The 22,616-nt window shown below is 52.0% G+C and overlaps 1 protein-coding gene across 1 annotated transcript in view; it reads right to left on the reverse strand.

The window, feature by feature from the left end:
* Ppl (periplakin) overlaps positions 1–15,313 on the reverse strand; it is a 49,929-nt gene extending 34,616 nt beyond the window's left edge. Inside the window, 1 exon segment of the mRNA XM_038324933.1 lies at positions 15,100–15,313. Within this exon segment, the coding sequence (XP_038180861.1) occupies positions 15,100–15,161 (62 nt within the window). The 5' untranslated portion in view covers positions 15,162–15,313.
* Positions 15,314–22,616: the final 7,303 nt, after the last annotated feature.

Raw genomic sequence — 22,616 nt, forward strand, 5'->3', positions numbered from 1 at the left:
GGTTTGGGGTCTGAGTAAGAAAGCGAGGGCCACTGTTTGTTCCAGTGAGAACTGTGGAGTTCCATGCCAGCAGCACAGGAATGTGGGGGTGGGACCCACAGGGCAGGGCACAGGAACAGGCCTGGCAGGTTGGGCTTTTAATCTTACCAAGGAAGCACACTGGGCATCCACTCTTCATGGCCTTGATGGAGGCTGAGATACCATCCTTTCCTCCACCCTCTTCCAAGATGCCCCGCCCACAGTTGGCAACCACCTGGTTGGAACAGGGAGCCTGAAGCATTCCCAACCGCCTACCCCCAGAATAAGGCAGGGCTAGAATAAGGCACCCCTCTGAAAGTGGTGGCATGCCCAGCCTCACTTCCATGCCCAGAGGTTAGCAGGGGTGTGCACATTGTCATTTTAAGGTGTCTCAGAAGCCATCAACTCCCATCTGCCCACTGCCCTGGCAACTTCGGAAGTAAAGGCACCACCCAGGGTCACAGCTGTGGAGAGGAAAGACCTGTGTCTAGAACCACACAGGGATCAGATCCTGGCCGCACCAGCCAACAATGGGCCTGTTCGTTTTGTACTGAGGATTGAACCTAGGGCCTTATACAACGTAGGCAAGTGCTCTACCCCGAGCTACAGCCCCAACCTTCTTTTCAGTTTTTTGGAGATAGGGTCAAAGTTGTACCGGCTGACCTTGAACTCACTCTGCACTCAGGAAAGGCTTGAACTCTTGATTCCCCCGCTTCAGTTTCCCCAGTCGCTGTGATGACAGACCTGTATCACTACACCCAGTGACCTATTTATTCCATGACCCTTCTCATCATCCCTACTATGAGATCGATACATCCTGCTGCCTAGGTAAAGGCTGCATCTGACATCCGAACTAAGTTTTAAAGACACTATTTTATTTTGGGGGTACAAGGACTGAGCTGGGGTTCAGAGCAGGGTCTAAAGGCAGTAGGGTAGCACTGTCTGTCTGACCACACAGGGTGCACCCAACATGCTTCTGGAATGCACGTGGGTGGCCTGGCACCTCAGTGGTAATAATTCCCCTGGGGTCTCTGATTCCCTGCAATGTCTCTCCCTCTAGAGTTGCCATTAAAAACGGAACTGGGGCTGAACTGCCGCCATACTGTGTGTGGCTTTTGCAGGTGGACCCTCCTCTCGGGGACAGGGCTTGATTTCTGCCATGCTGGTCCTGTAAGCCAGGTTCACAAGCCAAGATGGGACTTAGCAGGGGTCCTGATACCTGTTACTTGTTACCAAAGCCAACACTGTGCCACTGCTGGGACTCCGGCCCAGTGACTCCATGATCTCTCTCATCCCACAGTTCAACCAACACACAGGCCTAGGTGGGCCAAGGCCACAAAAGACAAAGACAGAGGAACTTCCTTGACAGCTACAGGGGGTAGGGGTGGGGTGGGGTGGGTGTGCTGGTGCTGGGAAGACAGTGGCATCAGACGTCCACCTAAAGCAATCTGGTCAGGGGAGGCTCATGCTGAGGCCTGAGAAATGCTACCTCACAGTCTTGGCTCACACTCCATTGAATGTTAAGAAGCAGGACCGAGATGGCTTCCAGGACTTCGCTGGCCCCAGAAATGTCAGCCCAGGCCTGACTTGTGGGTAGGGACTGCCAGCTGAGAAGGTTTTGCAAGTCCAGTGGGGTCCTCTCATGTCCCTCTTTCTTCTCCCGGGACAAAGTGAGGCCAGGCTGCTAGTGCCTCCTTGGAGTCTGTGCTGGCTAGTGAAGTTACGAGAGAGGAGGGAACCTCAATTAAGAAAAATGCCTCCATCCATGTTATTAAGTTACATAAACCAATCTGGGGGACAAAGTAAAAGAAAGAAAAGAAAACAAAAACAAACAAACCAAAAAAGAAAGTGCCTCCATAAGATCAGGCTGCAGAGAAGCCTGTCCAGCATTTTCTTAATTGATGGGGGAGGTGCCCATTGCAGGAGGTGCCACCCCTGGACTGGGGGTCCTGGGTTCTGTAAGAAAGCAGGCTGAGCCGGGCGGTGGTGGTGCATGCCTTTCCCTGCCTTCATGAAGGAGTAAGATGTAGAAGTGTAAGCCAAATAAACCCTTTCCTCCCCAAGTTGCTTTGGTCGCAGTGTTTTGTCACAGCAATAGTAACCCTAAGACAGAGACAATGGGGACAAATAGGCATGACCAGGGCTGGGTCTGAGAACATGAGGACCCGACGAGAGCTTTCTGGGGACAGAAACAGGAACAGGTATCTCTTTGTATCCCTAGGATGTATCTGGAGCAGAGCAACGTAGGGGGCAGGGCAGGGAGTCACAGACTGGCCCTGGCTCCGTCACGGGCTGTTAGAAGTTCAGCGGCTACAACCTGGCCTGCTTTATGCTGGGGATGCAGTGATAGCGACCGTCAAGTAAGAAATTGGAATTTGAGCTCCATGCTATGTGATTTCACAGCACAGCTAGGACAGCACATAATCCTCTCAGTCCCAGCACAGACATCCATGAGAGGAGCTAGGAACAGGGACATCCACGGCATACCCAAGCACAAATGCTCTAAGATGGGACACAGGTGTCTGAGAGACCCTGACTCATGTCCTGCTGGACCCCTGACCAACTGTTATTTTATGCAGGGTCATTGGTCCTTTTCCACAGCTGGGGCGAGGAGCAGAGCTGTCTGTTAAGTACATAAACTGATCAGATGCCTCCCGTCTTCGTGCATTGTCAGTGACTTAGCTTCTCTGAGCCTTATTTCTGGGGCATGGGAATTGCTAGACTAGAAGACCTGCACCACCAGGCGCTGCTCACACTTTTTTCATATGAAGTCTCCCATCTGACAAGGAAGTCATGTGACCTGGATGATGGGGGTGTGTGACTCCAGGAATTTCTAGGGCCTCTGTGTAGGATGAAGCAAGCAAGGGCTCAGAGCATCTGTCTGTCTCACTCAGGGTCTGGTACCTATAGATACTTAATAAAGTCAGTATTTGCTCCCAGGTACCTGCTCCACTCTACACACACACACACACACACACACACACACACACACACACACACTGGGGCCAGGCCTTTGCCTCCAGCTCCTTGACAACCTGAACCCCCAAATCCAGGGCTTCAGCCTTGCCTAGCCAAGCCCCGGACTGACTGTAGAGAGTTAGTGTATGAAGATGTAGCTGGACACCAGTTGCAGCGACAAGGCCCCCAGCACACAGGGCAGGGGGCTTGGTTTATCCCAGACTAAGAAAAAAGCCTTCTCCCCAGAGCAGGCATGCTGAGAGTCAGTTGCTTCCTAGTGACCCTGGAGAGGCCAAGGTCTATGCCGCAACCCTTACCCCAGCTGTCCCTGCCTGCCCAGCTTGTCTTTGCTCCCCTGCCTCTCCTTGGCACTCTGTTCTTGGCATAGCCACCTGACTCTCCAGGCCTGAAGCAGTTCCCAAGCACCACCCTTTGGTCCTATCTCAGTTCCTCCCTTTTGGGGTTAATTCGGTCTTGATGAGTATTGGGTGTGTGCAGGTGGGGAAGCGGGAACCGTCTGAGCAGGAATGCCTGGAACGTGGGAGTGCACAGTTCCCGGGAACTGCTCAGCTCCCCAGAGCCTCCTGCCAGCCCCAGCCCCAGCCCCAGCACATTCTAGGTCCCACTTGCCATTCCGGGTCCTACCGGCCTCTGGAACCGGGGATGGGCTCACTGGCTCCTGAGGCTTCGGTCTTATAAAGGCTGACTTGTGTGTGGTAGAGCCCCCAATCTGGTCTTCTACATAGTGACTCTGAACATAGCTAGAATGTCAAGAGTTAAACACAGAGCACGCGCTAGGTGCTGAAAGCCTGCCCAGTCTTTTCATGTGTCATAATTTTCATTTATTAAAATCTGAGGATCTGAGAAGGGTAGCACTATAGATTAACTGGGGCTGGGCTCTCTTTCTCTTTCTTTTTTATTACATTTTATTTATTTGTTTGTTTGGTTTTGTGTGTGTGTGTGTGTTGTTGGAGAAGAGTGGGCATGTGTGTTGGGCGTGAGTATATCTGTCTGCACATGTGAAGGTGGGAGGACAACCTCAGCTGCCATTGATCAGCTGCCTTCTACCAGTTATTTGAAACGGGCTCATTCATAGCCTGGGACTTTACAAAGTGATCCAGGCTAGCTGGCCAGCACGCTTCCAGGAACCCGCTGTCTCTATCACTGGGACTATAGATGCTTCACAGCACACCCAGCTCTTATCTTAACACGTGTTCCAGGGGTTGAACTCAGGTACTGACACTTGTAAGTCAAACATTGTCCTGACTGAGCCATCTCCTCAGCCCTCTTTGACGGTTGGTTTTATTTGGTGTGTGTGTGTGTGTGTGTGTGTTGCTTTTGTTCTTGTTTTTGAGACAGGGTCTCATTATGGCCTTCAGCTGATGAGCCTCCTGCCTCAGCCTCCCTATGGCTAGATTACAGGGGTGCACTGTCACACACTACTTTTCAATGGCTCTCAGTTCCAGGCCTTGAAGGTGTTTGGGGCTCATCAGCATCGCTGCACTGAGCAGGTACATTAAGGAACATCAGCCACTCCTAGACCTCTCACACTTACGCCTCCTACAGTCCTACAGCCTTACACTCCAACAATCCTACAGTCCTATAGTCCTACAGTCCCACAGTCCCACACTCCTACACTCCAACAATCTTACAGTACCACAGTCCTACAGTTCCACAGTCCCACAGTCCTACAGCCCCACAGTCCCACAGTCCCACAGTCCCACAGTCCTACAGTCCCACAGTCCCATAGTCCCACACTCCTACACTCCTACAGTCCCACAGTCCCACAGTTCTACAGTCCCACAGTCCCACAGCCCCACAGTCCTACAGTCCCACAGTCCTACAGTTCCACAGTCCTACAGTCCCACAGTCCTACAGTCCCACAGTCCCACAGGCCTACAGTCCCATGGTCCTACAATCCTACAGTCCTACAGTCCTACAGTCCCACAGTCCTACAGTCCCACAGTCACACAGTCCTACAGTCCCACAGTCCCATAGTCCCACACTCCTACACTCCTACAGTCCCACAGTCCCACAGTCCTACAGTCCCACAGTCCTACAGTTCCACAGTCCTACAGTCCCACAGTCCTACAGTCCCACAGGCCTACAGTCCCACGGTCCTACAATCCTACAGTCCTACAGTCCTACAGTCCTACAGTCCCACAGTCCTACAGTCCCACAGTCACACAGTCCTACAGTCCCAAAGTCCCACAGTCCCACAGTCCTACAGTCCTACAGTCCCACAGTCCCACAATCCTACAGTCCCACAGTCCCACACTCCTACACTCCTACAGTCCCACAGTCCCACAGTCCCACAGTCCTACAGCCCCACAGTCCCACAGTCCCACAGTCCTACAGCCCCACAGTCCCACAGTCCCACAGTCCTACAGTCCCACAGTCCCACAGTCCCACAGTCCTACAGCCCCACAGCCACACAGCCCCACAGTTCCACAGTCCTACACTCCTACAGTCCCACAGTCCTACAGTCCCACAGTCCTACAGTCCCACAGTCCTACAGTCCCACAGTCCCACAGTCCTACACCTTTCTCCAGAGGAAGTTATCTGAGGCTCAGCAGACTTTAGAAACCTGTCAAAGGTCACACAGCTAAGAAACTGTAGTATCAAGATCTGAATCTAAGTAGCTGGGCTCCAAAACAACCTCCCCAATCCAAGGGAGACATCAATACTAAACCACATCCACCACATCCCAGACAAAGTGACAAGAGACACCAGGGACAAAAGGGTGAGGCATTCACTATCAGGAGTGACACAGTAATTGACATCTTGTTGGCATCTTTGTCAGGACAATTAGTCCCAGGTAACAGGCAAGGTAACAATCAGTGGTGGTAAACTGAGGGTGAGTCATTCTTTCAGATGTGACCACAAGGGACTCCCTACCTGTCCCTCTAAACAGGACTTTCAAGTGCCAGGAACCAGCTTCACAGGAACCTGGGCCACACACCCCACCCAGTGATGAAACAGGCTCCCTCTCTGACCCTTGGGCCACCTGCCAAGATGGGTGTCATTGGCTTCCATGGGGGTGGAAGGCTGAGCTTCAGAGCCGACTGGTGTGGTGGGGGCCTCGTGATTCACCTGACACATCTGCATGTCTCTACCCAAGAGGGGCCGGTGGAATTGCTTTGTGGTGGTTTTTTAATGCAGTTATTACTATTATTAATTTTATTTGAGACAGCCTTCCTGTTTACCTAGACTAGTCAGTAAGACTAGTCAGTAAATGTCCACACTAAGAACTGCAGTAGCCAGCAGGTACTCCGTAGACATTCAATAACAGCTCAATACATTTCACTCCTGCTCCCCGACTCCTTCCATCTCCCTTTTCCTGTCACAGGCCCTGGAGACTGGACTTTGACCATAAGCCCCTGAAGATATGAGCTGTAGACAGGCCATAAAATGCCTGGTTCATTTAATGCCTATATCCCGAGCCCCAAACTTATGCAAGCCCTTGAATTAAGGGTTACAGATGGGCCCACCCTAAAGATGAGTAAATCTTTATTGTCCTAAACTTTATAGGTTAATAGGAGGGCTAAGAAAACACCCCACTGATTATAATTTGGATAATTACCTAGTCTCATTAGTCCCATTCGGACCTCATAAAATCCAACTTATTTTTGTTTTTTGTTTTTGTTTGTTTGTACAAACAGAACCTTACTTTGCAGACCAGGCTGGTATTGTACTTGCAATCTTCCTGTTTCAGCCTCATGAGTGATAGGATTACAGGTACTCTTATGATCTAAATTAATTGTGGAAAATATAGCTCAATCCAATAAAAATGAGTAAAGAAATAAAAAGGTGAAGCACTACAAACAGCAACACAGAGTGGATCTAAACACATTGGTTATTACAATAGATGTAAATGACTTAAATTCACTAATTAAGGGACTGGGGATCTAGTTCAAGTTAGCAGAGTGCTTGCCTAGCACGCACAAAGCATGGGTTCAATCCTCAGCACCTCATAACTCGGGCATGATGGCTCATTCTTGAAATCTCAGTATTTGGGAAAAGGAAGAAAGAGGATCAGGAGTCCAAGGTGATCCTTAGTTACATGACAAGTTAAAAACCAGCTTGGGCTACATGAGACTCTGTCTGTCCAAAGACAGACGGTTATCCTTCCCAGGCTGGCCTGGAACTCACAGAAATTCACCTGTCTCTACTTTTCAAGTATTGGGATTAAAGGTGTACACCACTGCTGGTGGTGGCAGCACATGCCTTTAATTCCTTCCAGCACTTGGGAGGCAGAGCCAGGCGGATCTCTGTGCATTCCACGCCAGCTTGCTCTACATAGTGAGTTTCAGGACAGCCAGAACTACACAGAGAAACCCTGTTTCAAAAACAAACAAACAAAAAACAAAAGGTGTGCACCACCAGGCCTGACTTGTAATACATTTTAAGACATACCTGAAACTGATAAAAGAAAGACAAGCAGAAAGGAACAGAAGGTGACGTTCCAGGAAGCAGCCACTGAAAGAGGAAGTATGATCTACACAGTATGATCTAAAGCTAGGACAGAGCATGACATCAACATCACTACTGTGGTTATTCCTGACTACACAGCCCAAGAACTTCTCAAGAAAGTTCAGACTTCATTAGTCTGAGATAAGATATATCCTGGTAGACTTCCTCAGGGTATTTTAAAACATAGCCAGGGCTGAGAACAAGGAACTAATGCACAGCAACTGTTAAAGCTGAGTAACATGGATGAGAGAAAATTCCAGTCTCCACTGGAAGAAAATCTTAAGAGAAAGCCACATGCAGGGGGTGTTCAATAAACGCCAGATTGATTAGCCAATTGACCAATACTTTCCCTACTAGAAACTTCTGTGGTAATTATGCAATAAATTCCCCCACACCCAGTTATTAATCCTGGGGAAGTAAATCCTACACTGAGTGGGTTGCTGGGGCAGTAATTCCTGTTCTATTTTTAAGGCCTGAACTGTTTCTGCCCAGGGAAGGCCGCCCACCTGCTGGCCTCTGGGCGTCTGGTTCTCATTACAGACAGAGGTCAAGTTGCTTTGGGTCACGAAGCTGGTCTTGAAGATTCCTATGGTATTTATTATCTGGCTCAACATAACCATGGTGCCTCTGGGCATTAGAATGTCACTCTGAGGGGTAAATCATCATGAGCTGGCAGAATAGTACCAAAAGGAAGTGGTCACCCCACGTCTGCCACCAGGACTAAGTGGATGTCCTTTCATGGCCATATTCATTTCTGGTTTTCTTTAAAAAGAAATAAATAGTCATTTATGTTACTTTTCTAGACCCCCATCTCAGGAATATATACATTTATTTTTTATTTTTACATATTTATTATTTATGGGTGTTTGCTTGCCTGTAATCTATACATCACAGTATGCCTGGTGCGTGAGGTGGTTAGAAATGGACTCTGGACGCCCTGGGCCTGGAGTTGCATAAGGTTCTGAATCACCGGGTGGTATTAAGATCTGAACCCAGGTCTTCTGTAAGAGCAACACACATTCTTAACTGCTGAGCCATCTCTCTAGCCACCCCATTTATATTTTTTTAAAAATATTTATTTACTTATTATGTATACAATACTCTGTCTGTGTGTATGTCTGCAGGCCAGAAGAGGGCACCAGACCTCATTACAGATGGTTGTGAGCCACCATGTGGTTGCTGGGAATTGAACTCAGGACCTTTGGAAGAGCAGGCAATGCTCTTAACCACTGAGCCATCTCTCCAGCCCCCCATTTATATTTTTAATACATCTGTTTGTCTACATCCAAATGTAAATTATCAACAAAATTGCATTTTTTCTTTTTCATTGTTGTTAGTTGCTTTTGTTTTGTTTTGAAATAAGGTTTCACTATGTCACCCAGATTGTCCCTGAAGTCACCATCTTCCTGCCTCAGCCTCCCCAGCGCTGGGATTCTAGGCCTGCACTACCATACTTGACTGCTGTTTGTGCGTTTTAAAAAACCTACTCACCTTTCATCCACTTGCTTTGCCTGCTCAGGACGACCCCATGAGGAGACAATGAGCCTTGTTAAGCCTCTCTGAAGCTGTCTTTATCAGTCCATCTCTTGCTGACCCTTGGCTCTGCTTAGATGCCCCCAGCTCCCCTCCTTCCGATATGTCGGTACCCAGTGCTCTTCCTTGTTACCTCTTGTTTACTCTGCCTTCTCCCTAGCCCAGAGACTGGGTGGGGGAGGACCACACTGCTCAACCTCTAGTATTCCCTTTTCCAGAGAGAACTCTGCCCTCATCTACTTACCTTCTCCATCCCCTAGCCTGTGATTTGATGGCTGCACCCTTCTCTCACTCCTGGTGCAGTGGGCTACCACACAAACCCAAATGACCCTGAGATAACACTGACTTAGGTGAGACAATGGGCTGGGAGGATGGCTGTATCCCAGTAGAGAGGCTTGGGGGTGGCACTTCCCTGGGAACCAAATCAGGGAGAAAATGCCACAGAGAAGAGGAGAGTGCACTTTAGGCAGGGGGCACAGCCTAGGCAAAGGCCTTATGGTTCGCTACGAGCAGCGTGGAGACGGGATAGGCACTGCACTCATGCTGTGCAGGGTGGCATGGGTTAGAGCAGGAATGCCAAAGGGCATCTGCAGCCATCCAAGGGCCCTAGTGGGTTCTCTGACTTCTGGAGGCTGCAGGAGTGAGGAGCCATTTAAGGGAGAATCCGGTAGCAGGAGGCTGCTCGGGTTTAGGAGGCTGGGACTACAAAAGCAGAAAGAACAAAGCCCGGAGGCCAGTTTCCTTTTCTGCTGCCTGGACAGGCTGAGGCAGGCAGGAGGGCACAGACAGTGCCAGAGAAGTCCCACATTGCCTACAGGGGATTGCTGTACCCTGGGAGTGCCTGATCCCCATCCCCTCAGCTTTGGGTGTTAACTAACTCTGTGTTTCCCCAAAACTCCTCCCCTCTTCCTTGCAAGGTTGGCCGCTGATAATGCCTTCCCACCATCTTCATTAGCAGTGCTGCCCAGGGGCTGAGCCCAGCTCTGTCTCAGATCTCTTCATCTACCAACATCACCTGCAGAGAGAGGCCGGACCAGGATGTGGAGGCTCCCAAGGGCAATCCCAGCACAAGGGAGCTAGGCAGGAAAACTGCCATGAGTTCAAAGCTAATCTGGGCCACATAGTTAATTGGGGTCAGCCTGGGCTACAGAATGAGTTTGAAGCCAGCCTGGGATATATAGTGAGTTCAAGGTTACCTTGGGCTACATAGTAAGTGGAGATCCTGCCTAAATCACCTTCTCCAATGCCATCCCTAGTAAGTAGCAGTGTCTGCAGAGCTGGAGTTAACAATCTGCCATCTGGCTTCAGAGTCCCTGGACTGGGCTGCCGCCAGCCTCAGGTATGGGGGTGGGATTCCTCCTCAGGCCCCAGCGTAGGCCGGTTGTGAGTCCAGGATGGTACCATTCAGCTTCATTGTCCACCTCTGCGAAGTGGGACCCAGTCCCTCTGTGGGCATGCAGTCAGAATGACACATGACCGTATCCCAGCCATGAGACCCTGGTCAGGTGCAAGGGAGTCATGGGCAGCTGACTCTGTCCAAGACATCCAGGTACCTGGAGGGCGGCACACTTAGCTGACAGGCCCTGCCCTGAATCATTGTCCTTCCGGCTGTCATTCATCAGCGGGTACATGCATGGCCTTGAGCCTGCTACCTGGCAGGCTTCTAGACTTAGGTTCCTGATCCTCAGCCGTCTGTGATGGCTGCTTGCTCTGAGACTGTCCCATAGCTGGGCCTATTCCACAGCTGGTCAGCTGGTCCGCTCAGAAGCTGGTCCGAGTGGTGTCCATATCAGAACTCTCCTCATTCAGAGACGTGATCTCAAGGTCACCCAGCTCAGGAAAGGCCCAGCTGACATCAAACACTGCTCTTTGCCACCAAGATGGTCAGGGTGCCCTCAAGACACGCGTCTTGCCAGTCCCCTCTCTACACACAGGATCCTCCCACATGGCCACAGCCATGTGTGCTGGTATTCTGGACTGCCAACATGATAAGATCTAGACTCATTTTGAAAACAAACTTCTGGGCATGTCTGCCAGAGAGTGACTAAATTAGGTTAGCTGAGGTGCTAAGACCCACCCTAAATGCAGGCAGCAGTGTCCCACAAGTTGGGGTCCCAGATTGAAGGGAAAGGAGAAAGTGACCTGAGCATCAGCGTCCATCTCTTTCTGCACACTGGGGGCGCAGGGGGACCAGCTGCCTCACATGCCTGCCACCAGTCCTTCCCCCTGTGACAGACTGTATCAACAGCCAGCTACAGTAAACTCTCCCCTCCTTAAGCTGCTTTTGTCCCAGCAATGAGTAACTAACACAGCCTTCTTCAAAGACTCAACAGAGCCAGGAGGTGCTGTCAGCTGCTGGGAGAGGGTATGAGGGTCAGGCAGGGTGGGAGGGACACATGATTGGAGTGTCAGGCAGGGTGGGAGGGGCACACGATTGAAGGTGGACGTGTGAGATCAGTTCTATTTAATTTTTTAGACAAAAATTTCTCTATGTTGACCAGGCTGGCCTGAAACTCACAGAGATCCATCATTGTGGTCAATGTGGATTCAGCCTGACCCCAAAGCCAGATGATCTTAACTGCTCCACTCAGACATCTTTCCCAGGAAGCCCTCCCCCGCCACGACCTGGATACACTTCAACCTGACAACCTCACCTCCAGAACACAGAGTCGGTGGGTTGCAGACCTGGTCTGGCCAAAACGATGCTCTGTCCTCCTGACCCCATCAATCCAGCAGTCACAAGGTCATACCTGTGTTTAAGCTTAACCTCATCTTATCTCCCACTGTGACGCCAGTAACTGAGTGCAGGGTGTTGTCTAGGTCTCCCTGAGCTTTGCTCCACCCCCTGGGAAAAGCACGATTTGTTCCTGGGTAGAGAGCAGGCACATCCCCTGCATTCACACATTGTTTTCAGACAGGGTCCCACACAGCTTAGGCTGCCTTCAAACCCTCTACATAAACAGGGATGACCTTGAAATTCTGATCCTCCTGCCTACACGTCCCAAGTGCTCGGATGACAGGCATCATGCTTGGTTTTGTACAGGTCTGAGATTCAAACTCAGGGCTTCGTGCATGGTAGACAAACACTCTACCAACTGATCTACAGCCCCGGCCACAAAGACCCTGCCTTTGTACCATCATCATCATCATCATCATCACCATCATCACCATCATCACCATCATCACCATCATCATCATCGCCTTATGTTGACACTCCCTATGGCTCTCACCCTTTTCTCTGGGTTATTTCATTTAATTCTTAGCCAATACTCGAAGGCAGACACTCTGCTTGTGAGTGGCTCAGAAAGGTCAAGAATCCCCACTAAGCTGTCCAGTCTGGAGAAAGGGAGCACGTGCCCTCCAGTACCTCCCTGTTAGTCTAGCTGCTGTCCTCGGTGACCTGCACCACCAAACCTGACCCTGTCATTAGATCAGGTGTGAACACCAACTTCTACACCTGTCATTAGGAACCAGGGAGACAGGAGCAGTGGGGTTCACACCCTGCCTAGCACCCCTCAACCCCTGTCAGCTGCTAAAAGGCAGACAAATAGGGAGAGTGCTTCTCTGTCCCCTGACAGGGACTTGTGCTGTCCAAGTCCTTGGATGCCTGGGTGTAAAGTTCCTCAGGACTGCTGGGTCCCCTGAGCTTGGGAAAGCTAACAACCCTTGCTTGGGTACTTCTGATATGCTGGGAATTTTTTTCTCCAGCCCTCCGCCGGTGAAATGCTGATCATCCCATACTTTGCAGGCAGGGAAACTGAGGCTCAGAGCTTCCCACCAGTATAGCAAGACCAGGATGACCAGCAAGCCTTCTGTTCCCTGGACCCGAATTCCTTCCCCCAGGACTGCACTGTCCCTGCAACAGCAACAGAGGAGCCACAGAGAACGGAGTGAGGGAAAACTTAGTGGGTGTTCCCCATGGCTAGCAGCTAAAGTTTAGAACAACAAGAGGACACACACCATCACCACCACACCATCAGCATTATGCCTGCTACAGGGCTGACTGGACACCAGCCACTGCTACAGAGATTCTTGTAGTCCCAGTTATGGGGATGCTGAGGCAGGAGGATGGAGTTCAAGGCCAGGCTGGGCTTCACAGGGGTGTGGAGGTAAACCTGAACTACATAGCAAGTGCCTGTCTCAAAAAAAAAAACTAAAGAAGAAGAAGAAGAAGAAGAAGAAGAAGAAGAAGAAGAAGAAGAAGAAGAAGAAGAAGAAGAAGAAGAAAGAGAGGTGGGAGGTAGAGAGGGAGGGAAAATGGAAGAAAGGAAGAAAGAAAAAAAGAAAAAGAAATTGAGTAGGCACAAGGTGGCCCTACCACAGTTTTGTCAGGAACTAGCCCTCCAGTGAGGGTGGGAACAAACAGAGGGCATCCTGAGTTGGGAGACCATAAAGAGAGTGACTAGTTCCTACTCAGGGCTCGGTGACCACAAGGCCATGGGAGCCCAAAGGAGGCTTCACCCTGTCCTGGAGCAAGAGACCTCTGAGCTGAGACCCATACCAAAGCTGCTAGCCAAGGACAAAGTGGGTTGCCTTGGCCAGGAGGAGGGCAGGACTCCCGTACTTAACCTCAGTGACCCCAGAGTCCCTTCAGCTGGAGAAGATGGAGCTCTTCCTTCCTCCCTTCCCTGGCTCTTGGCTTTGCTGTTAGTCCAAGCCCAGGCCTCCCGGGCTGGAGGACTGGGAGTGTGGGGTGGGACCTGGCCTAGCTCCTGGGATGTATGACTCTTCTCCTGTTGAGGACCATAGGGGCCTGACCCTTGTGGGACTGACATGGAGTATCCGATTGTGCAATACTCAAGAGAGGAGTACAAGGACTGGATGGGACTCCAGCTGGGACTGACAGCCAGCTGGATCAGACACAGAGGAACAGTACGGAGGGCCTTGCCCAGTCTCCGGGGTTGTGAAAGACAGGGTTGATGAGGGGAGGGCAGGAGAGGGGAGGGGACCTCAGAACAAGGGAAGAAATGACTGAGCTTCAACAGCCCTGTCCGTGGGACAACGGGGTAGCAGAGCTTTTGAAAGCACAAGACCTTGCAGGCCACACTTCAGGCTGTGGTGTCCAAGACACCTGTCTCATAAGTAGGTCTGGATTGAACAGCAGAGACAGCCAATGGGGTAGCTCCGGGGCCAGAGTGGAGTCTCTTGCCTCCATCTGGAGTTTGGGGAGGGGGGCGGAACTGCTCTTGGGCCAATGGAGGAGGAATCTCTCAGCAAGGTGAGCTCTGACATTTGTCGCTTCTCATCTGCCTGAAGTTCTTTGGGGGGGACCAACCCCCACTTCCCCTAGGGAAGTTTCAAGGCAGAGGCACGAGTTCCACCCCCTCCCTCAATCTCAGCAACTCCACCAGTCTCCCCTAAACCGGTTATTAAGCGAATGAATACATTAGGCTTATCAAAACCGACGTGGGCTGCTTCTCCATCCAGACGCATCAAGACATGTCATTCGCTTCTCGGGCGGCCCTGGGAACCCAGGGATAGCAGACGCGGCCAGTTTCGGGGCTAGGGGGGTGGGGAAGCGCCGGGAGCCACACCCCTCAGAAATCGTGCTGTGAGAAAGAGGCCCGTCCCCACCCAGCCGGGCTGAGCGGGGACTCCCGAGAGCCTGGGAGTGACTAAATCTGGACTCCCGCGGCCCCTGCACCCACCGCGGCCTTTGAGTGCTCCAGCGCAAGTAGGCAGGTGCAGCTGCGGAGAATTAGGACAGGTGACCCACCCTTGGAGCCACCGTCTCTCGCAGTCCAACTCCAGCCGCACCTGCTCGGTCTTCTAGTCCCTCGGGGAAGCACCCTACACCCAGCTTATTTTCCTAGAGTTCCAGGGTGGCCACACAAAGCTTCACAACCGAGATTCCAGGCTCAGGGCAACTCTTCAGCTTGGGGTAGAGTCAGTGCTCTGTACTCCCTCCCTACCCAAGCAACCCCCATCTAGGCCCCCAAGTAGCGCATCCTGGGACTCTAGAGTTCCTTGTGTCACTCTTGGTTTCCTTCACCGGTCCCATCCCGCCAGATAAAAACTTCCCAGCTCCAGAGGGACCTCCGCCTGGCGTTTCCACGCATCTCCCAACTCCTAGCTCAGCTCCGAGTCTCCCGCATCCCAGCCAGAGTGCCCCCTCACCTCCGGGTTTGCACCGTTGGGCTGTATTTGCCTTTGTTTTTCTTCCTGAAGAGCGAGTGCATGGTGGCGCTTGGGACGGAGGGACCTGGGACGCGGCGACAGGCCCGGCGCGCACCGAAAGCGGGCGGCGGGCTCAGGTGAAAGGCGGAGGTGGTGGCGGCGCGCGGAGCCCCTAGTGAGGAGGGCCGCGACTCTGGGTCACTACTGGGACAGGGCGGGGCGATCGCCCGCCACTCGTTTGCCAGCCGCTCCCCAGGAAGGTGGCGCTTACCTTGCAGGCGGGGCTTCAGGCGCGCTCCCTTGGTCCCTGCCGGACACCGCCCCCGCCGCCTAGTACTGCAGAGGCTGCGCAGCCGGTAGCCAGAACCGGGACTCCCAGTCCACCTGCGCCGGCACACGAGGCCGCGCCCATCATGCACGTCGGGCCTGGCGCGCCCCCTGGCTGAAGGGCTTACCTGGGCTTAGACACCAAGACACTCCTCTTTTGATGACTCCCCAGCTGGATCCTCAGACAGATGTGGGAGACTGAAGGTGGTGGTGGGGCCCCTGCTCCCTGTATGGTCAAAAAAATCACATTCAAGGTGGGGGCCACGTGACTGGTGAAGGCTGAAGCTACCAACTACGGCGTGGTACTAAATTCAGATCCTGTGGACACCTGTGGCCAGTCAAGATTTCTCTGTGCCAGGTTTTACTTATTGTCCTCTGCCTCAGTTTCTTCCTTTGTCAAAGGATGATAGCGATCCACATCCGTAACGGCTGTAGGGAATTTCTGAAGCTAATTCACAAAAGAGCTTGGCACACAGTGCCAGCCCAAACAAGCACGAAGCTTGGCCACTACTGTCACCCAGGCCAGCTGGGGAGGACATAATATCCCTTGAAACTTTCATAACCCCGGGCCCTGGTATGATAGAGACTTCATGGTGGGTCATAAAAGCTGCTTAGTTCTGGCTGAGCATAGCAACGTTGCACAATCCTGCCAGCATGTCCGGGGTGAGACAGGATTGGGGACAGAAGACTGGTGGAAACATGGAGCTTTCTCCCATTCCGAGCTGGACCCGCATCCCACGAGCTCACAGCCCGCAGCAAGGGACGCATCTCTGTGTTGACTGACAGAAAACTGAGTCTGCGTAGGAATGAGAGGAGTACTCAGTGCCACCCTGGGGCGGGGAGTAGGGGGTGGGGGTGAGAGTGGGGTGGGAGCTCATCTGGGAAGATGCACTCTGGAGAGACTTCACAGACAGCCAAAGGGCTTTGAGTTCAAGTGGGGAGATGAGGTTTTGAGAGTGGAAAGGGCCTTGATCATGGCAGCAAGAGATGGTCTCCAGTCTCTGTTCTACGGGTTTAAAATAAGGAGGGTGGTGCTGGGGTGGGGGAGGGGAGCCTGGATCAGCAGCTAAGAGAACACACTGCTCATACAGAGGAGCCCTGTTAGTTCCGAAAACCCAGGTTTGGTGGCTCCATCATCGCGGATCTGGTGGCCCCAGCACCGCGGATCTGGTGTCTTCCTTTGGGCTCCACAGGTCTCTGCTGTCAACTGCACACACTATGCACACACCCACGCGTGCACCCACACATACACATAATTTTAAAAACAGCGTTTTTGAACTCTAGAGGTTGAGGCAAGGAGTGCAGCTCCTGAGAGCTGGTGGGTGGGAATACCTGTACAATGTGCTTTTGTATACATCGAAAACTTCTGGAAGGACCTATGAGAAATTGTTAGCCTTGAGTCCCCTGAGGGTGAACAAGTCTTCAGTGGGGAAGGAGGGGAGGCAGCCAGGACAGACCAGTGTTTGAATCTTTACTTGGTCTCTTTTCAACTGTGGGGAACAATGAGCAAGACCCTTTTGCCTCTCTGGGCCTCAGTTTTCTCCATCTGTGAAGTGGGTCAAAGCAGAGTGACTGCCATGGGATGAGACCCTCATAGTGAGTCCCTAACACAGCCTGGTGGTGATTAGAGAACTCGGCAAAACCAGGGACAGAATCAGCTTCTGGGATGCCAGGTACAGAGCTCTGAATAAAACTCCAGATTTCCCCAAACACTCAAATCCTTTCCTCAACAATTCCTGGTGGATGAGTGGGTGGACGTGAAGTGGTTTGGGGAAGGCGGTGCACAGGGAACGCCAGGCTTGTAAGCCTAGAGCACCACAGAGTAACGACAACATCTCTGGTGATCAGTTCTCCTGAGTGCTTCCTGTGAAGTGAAGCCCGCGGGACTCCCTGCTCAGGAGGAACCTGGTATTCTGGCTTTTTCTCTTGGGAAGGGAAGCCATACCGAAAGTCACAGTGCCTGACTGGTCTGTGGCCCCATCTGCCAGCTGCAAGTGCCCCAAATCTGGACACCCCTCTCTACCCACCACAGTTTCCACTCCCAGGCTCAGGGCAACTGGGCCTGGTGCCCACTGACTCAGCTGGGCCCAGTCCAGGAGTGTTGGAGGGAATTAACAGATTAAGGGAGGAATTCCACTTGGCCCTCACCCACCTTCTCGCACTGTGTTCTAAAACAGCCTGCTCAGGGCTGGTGCAACTGTGTGTATATGCATGGGTGTGTGTGCACGTGTGTATACACACACCCCACACACATCTCTGGGCAGGCAGGATGGGGTGGGGGATCTGGCCTCACTTGTACATCCTCTGGGGGCCAGATGGGGTTAGTTCGGCATTGCCAAGCTGCCTTCTGCCAAGTGACTCATCCCCTCTGCTGTGGCGGGGGCAGGGAAGCCAGCGCTGGGGCTGGGTGGATACTTGTTCCAGGATGGTCAAACCTCATAGAGGAGGCACCTGCCAGGCCATCCAGTGCTCAGCAACCAGTGACCCTTGGCCTCTCACACCTGTCCCTTTCCAAAGCTGGAAGGTGGGACTTCTTTGTTGCAAGGGTTACCCACACCCTCTTTGTGCTTAGCATTTCCCCAGAAGTTGGAGAGGAATGCACACTCGGCACTCACTTTGAACCAGTTTGAAACAGGAAGAACAGCATTCTCTCAGTCGGGGAGCAGAGGGCCATGCGCACAGGACCAGGATGGAGCCTTGTCCTCCCAGGGTGGAGGCCCAGGTCCAGCCTCTCATCGAGTGTCCCTTTCGCACCTCCTACGTGGCTCTGCCTTCACCTGGGGAACACTTATGATAGAGATTCCAGTCAGGCATAGGCCTGTCACTTCTGCAGAGGCTGAGGCAGGTCGATTAAAAGTTCAAGACCCACCTTGGCTCCAGAATGAGTTCAAGGCTATCCTGAGTGATTTAACAGGACCCTGTCTCCAAACACAGACTAAAAAGAGCTGGTGGTGGGGCGGAGCTCGGTGGTATACTGTTTGCCTGGCATGTGTGAGGTCCTACGTCCAATTTCAGGTTTATCTCCCTCTAAGATTATGACGGAATGGGTCTTTAGAGGACCCAAGAAACTGCATCTTATCAGCACCATGCTCTACCCAGTGAGATAACCAGCCAGAGGAGCACTGCTCTGGGACACAGAAGCAAGCAGTTAGGGGACTATCTGAAAAACACAGTTCAAAGCCAGCCTGGGTTTGAACCCTGGCTGTGTGATCGCAACAGGGGCTTAACCACTCTGGACTGCTTCAGCTACTGTGTAGGGAGCACTCAGTACAAAGGGATGCTTGTGTTCAGAGCACTAGGTATTGAGGTCTCTCTCCTCCCCGCACTCCCAGAGGGCAGGAGGGGGCTGGCCTAGCTTTGCCCTGTATTGTGTAACATATTTACTTTTCTTGCAGGACAATTCTTCGGATGGAAAGTCAAGCTGGCCCTTCAGCTCACATGGGCTGACTCATACCTAACCCCGAGCTGTTCCCCCCTCCCTGGAGCTCCCCATAGTTTCCCCTTGGCAAGAGGGGAAGCTGAGCTCTGGAAGTAGGCACAGAAGAGGGTCCAGGGTGACTCATTGAGCCTTCTTGCTCCTGAGTCACCCCTAGAGTATTCACCTCAGGCTCTCACCCTCTGGGGCCCCTGTCAGCCTCCTCCTGCCTGATGGGTAGCCCTGCCCAGCGGTCACTCCTGGAAGACAGGTTCCCATGACTCTCTGCGACCCTCCCTAGACTCAGGTATGCACCTGTACAGTTGTGTATGTTGCCAAAATATGGAAACAACTCCCACTATGGTTGAATGGTGATTGCTCTGAACCCCAGGGCCCTGGCCCTCTCCTTACATGGCCTAGTCACAAAGGGGTGGCTCTGAAGATCAGAAAACTCACTCTAGGACCATCCCTGGTTCTCTCACCCTCACCATGAGGGTTTCTCTGCAAGGAAGTCACCCTGCCAGGGCGGGGTGGCTCTGGGTGGGGCTGAACAAGCTCTGCCAGGCACAGCATCCCTGCAGGACAGGCTGCCTTGCCTCCTGTCCACGCCCAGATGCTTCTTCCTGCCTGCTGCCCGCTCCTCCCCTTCTGAGCCCTGCCAGGCTCACGCAGACCAGACCAGTGCAGCTGCATTCTTGGGCCAGTGTCTAGGGTGTGAATGACCCTGGGTCTGGTCGGGTCAGAAGGTCAGGGCCTTGTTCTCTCCAATGCCCAGAATCCCAAGTGATAGGTGAGTCAGGCACAGACCTAGAAATTAAACCAGATACACTATGAAGCCCATCTGGGCTCAAAAGCCAGTTTAGCTCTGCTCCCAGATGTGTGACCTGGGGTTGGGGGATGGTTTGCCCTCTGCTAAATGAGAGGAATTTAGGAACTGAACTGTCGAGTCTGAGTTCTTTCATCTCCTTGTGGTGTGACCCTGGGCAAGTGTCTTCAATTCTCTGACAGTTTTCACACCTGCAAAATGGCAGCATCTGGATACCAACTCCATAAACTCAGGGACGACGCAAGACAATGTCAGCTAATGAAAAGTGCATTCTCACAGCAGCGTTCTGATGTGCCTTGACTCAAGCGCCCAGCTGCCAACCCTGACGGAAATGATGGAGGAGCTACTTCTGCTCCGTGCTTTTCAGCTGTAGCTGATGATCATGACATGCCTCTCAAGGCAACTCCCAGAGGCTTAGGACCATGTGCTGGACCAGCCCCCTCATCCCCACTGCTGCCAGCACTAACCACTTGCTGGCCTAAGACTTTGTTCAGTCTTCTCACCATGAATGAATGTGGTCCCAGGGAAGATCCCCAGAGCTCCAGCCAAGAGTCAGAGAAGAGGTCATATATAGAGCTGAGGATGACCTTGGATTTCCAATCCTCCTGCCTCCACCTCCTAAGTACTGGAATTACAAGAGCACCTGGTTTGTGTGGTGCTAGGGATGGCAGCCAGGGGTTTGCGTGTGCTAGGTAATTACTCGGTCAACTGTGCCACATCACCAGCCCATCACATCATCCGATACTTATTGAGCAGATATTATTTGACATGTCAAGTTCCGGCTCTTCAGTACGTGATATCAGGGTGGCGCCCTCAGAGGGCTTTGCTGTGAAGAAGCGGGGAGAGGATAGGAGATGGGGTAAGTTCAAGGTCCCCAAAGAGCAGCCCAGCACACGAAAGAGCGCTGTGTGCAAAGACACTGTGGGGGGGGGGCTGGGAACACTGTGGGGAAAGTGGTCAGACTTAAGGCTGAGGGCATTGGGAACAGAAGACCCTATAGGCACGAGGTCCTTCATGTCCTCCTGCATTACTTGCCAAAGAAAAAGGTGGACCCATGGCCCCTTGTGCTTCCTTCTTGAGTAATGATCAATTTACATAGCACCTTCTGTCCATCCAGCCTAGGAGTTACAAGACACATCCTGTGTGAGGAGCCCTTCCCGTTGGGAAGATGGTGGAACAGGAAAGCAGGCAGCCACATTGTTCTTTTCCTCGCTGTGGTGCATTTGTATATCCTTGTGTTTGGGTGCATGTGTATCCCCAGGTGCCCTGCACACATGTGAGCCTGTGGAGTCAACTTTGGGTAGGTGTTCCTTGGCACTGTCTGTGTTGGCTGCTTTCTGTTTGTTGTGTTTGTTTTGTTTTGCTTTTTGAGACAGGGTTTCTCTGTGTAACAGCCCTGACTGTCCTGGAACTAGATGTGTAGATCAGGCTGGCCTTGAACTCAGAAATCTTTCTGCCTCTTCCTCCTGAGTTCCTGAGTTCTGGGGTTAAAGGTGTGAGCCACCATCACCAGGTGCTTTTGTTTATTTTTTATTTTCGAGACAGGGTTTCTTTGTGTAGCCCTGGCTGTGCTAGAACTCACTCTGTAGACCAGCATAGCATCGAACTTGGATATCAACCTGCCTTTGGGATTAAAGGCATGTGCCATCTCCATCTGGCTCAATATATTTTTTAAATGGGGCTGGTAGAGCTCATTGTAGTTCATTGCTGGGAGATAGAGACAGGCAGATCCCTGGCAGCTCTCTGATTACCTAGCCTGACCAAATCAGCAAGGCCCAGGTCAGAGTGAGAGACACTAGCACACACACACAAAAAAACACCAAAAAGTGACGGGCAATAAATAAATAAAAAAAATAAAAGTGCCAACAAATAAATATATTATATATATTTTTTGTTTATGTAAATACTGTTTGGTTGCGTGTGTTTATGTGCACCACATGTGTGCCTGGTGCTAAAGAGGGTATCAGATCTCTGGAACAGGATCACAACCAGTTTTGAGTTGCTTCATGGGTACTGGGAAATGAACCTGGGTCCTCTGCAAGAGCGGCAAATGTCCGTGGCTGGTAAGCCAAGTCCAGCTCCAGCCACAACTTTTACGTAGGTGCTGTCAATCAGGTCCTCACGTATGGCAGATACCTTACACACTGAGCTGTTTCCCCAGTCGCTCCCCGCCCTAGAAAAAGAAAGAAAGAAAAAGCTCAAGCGCCAACCAGTCAGGGAGCGCAGATAAATGAGCGACCTCTGCAACTGGAAGGTGTGCAGGTGGCTGGCGCGTGGGAGGTGTGACGTCACGAGGAAGGAAGGCCTGTGATGCAGTGGGAGCGGATGCGACTAGAACAACCTCTCTCCTCCCTGCCACCATCTACCCATTAGGTCTGCTTTGACTTTTGTACCCTCTCTGCTGAGTTCAAACATTCCATCCTGGGACCCGGTGCCAAGCGCCCATTGGCTGCTCTCGCAACCCTTCTTGGATCAGATTCAGGGGTTAATTCCAGCTCTGGGCCAAGGGCCCAGACTGATGAATCAATCCCAGCTCTGGACAGAGTTCCCTCCTCCCTGACCAGGATCCCCGCCCCATCCTTGCTTGCGGGGGCTCTGGTCATCAGGATCCTCATCAAAGGGCCCGACCATGCTGCGCATGGGAGGAGTTGCCAGCCGCTCCCTGCTAAGATTTTTCTTTCCATTTCCGAGATTTGAGCACGAGACTGCATGAATGCAAGCATCCTTCTGAGCTACATGCCCAGCCTTATAAAAAATTTACTTATAGTTTACTTATAGCTAGGCACAGTGGCTCATGCCTTTAATCCAGCCCTTGGGAGGCAGAAGCAGGTGAATCTCTGTGAGTTCAAGGCCACCTGGTCTACACAGTAAGTTCCAGGACAGCTAGAGCCACCTAGTAAGGCCCTGTCTCAAAAAACAAAAAACAGCCGGGCGGTGGTGGCGCACGCC

This window comes from Arvicola amphibius, chromosome 4, assembly GCF_903992535.2.
Source record: "Arvicola amphibius chromosome 4, mArvAmp1.2, whole genome shotgun sequence".
Lineage (NCBI taxonomy): Eukaryota > Metazoa > Chordata > Mammalia > Rodentia > Cricetidae > Arvicola > Arvicola amphibius.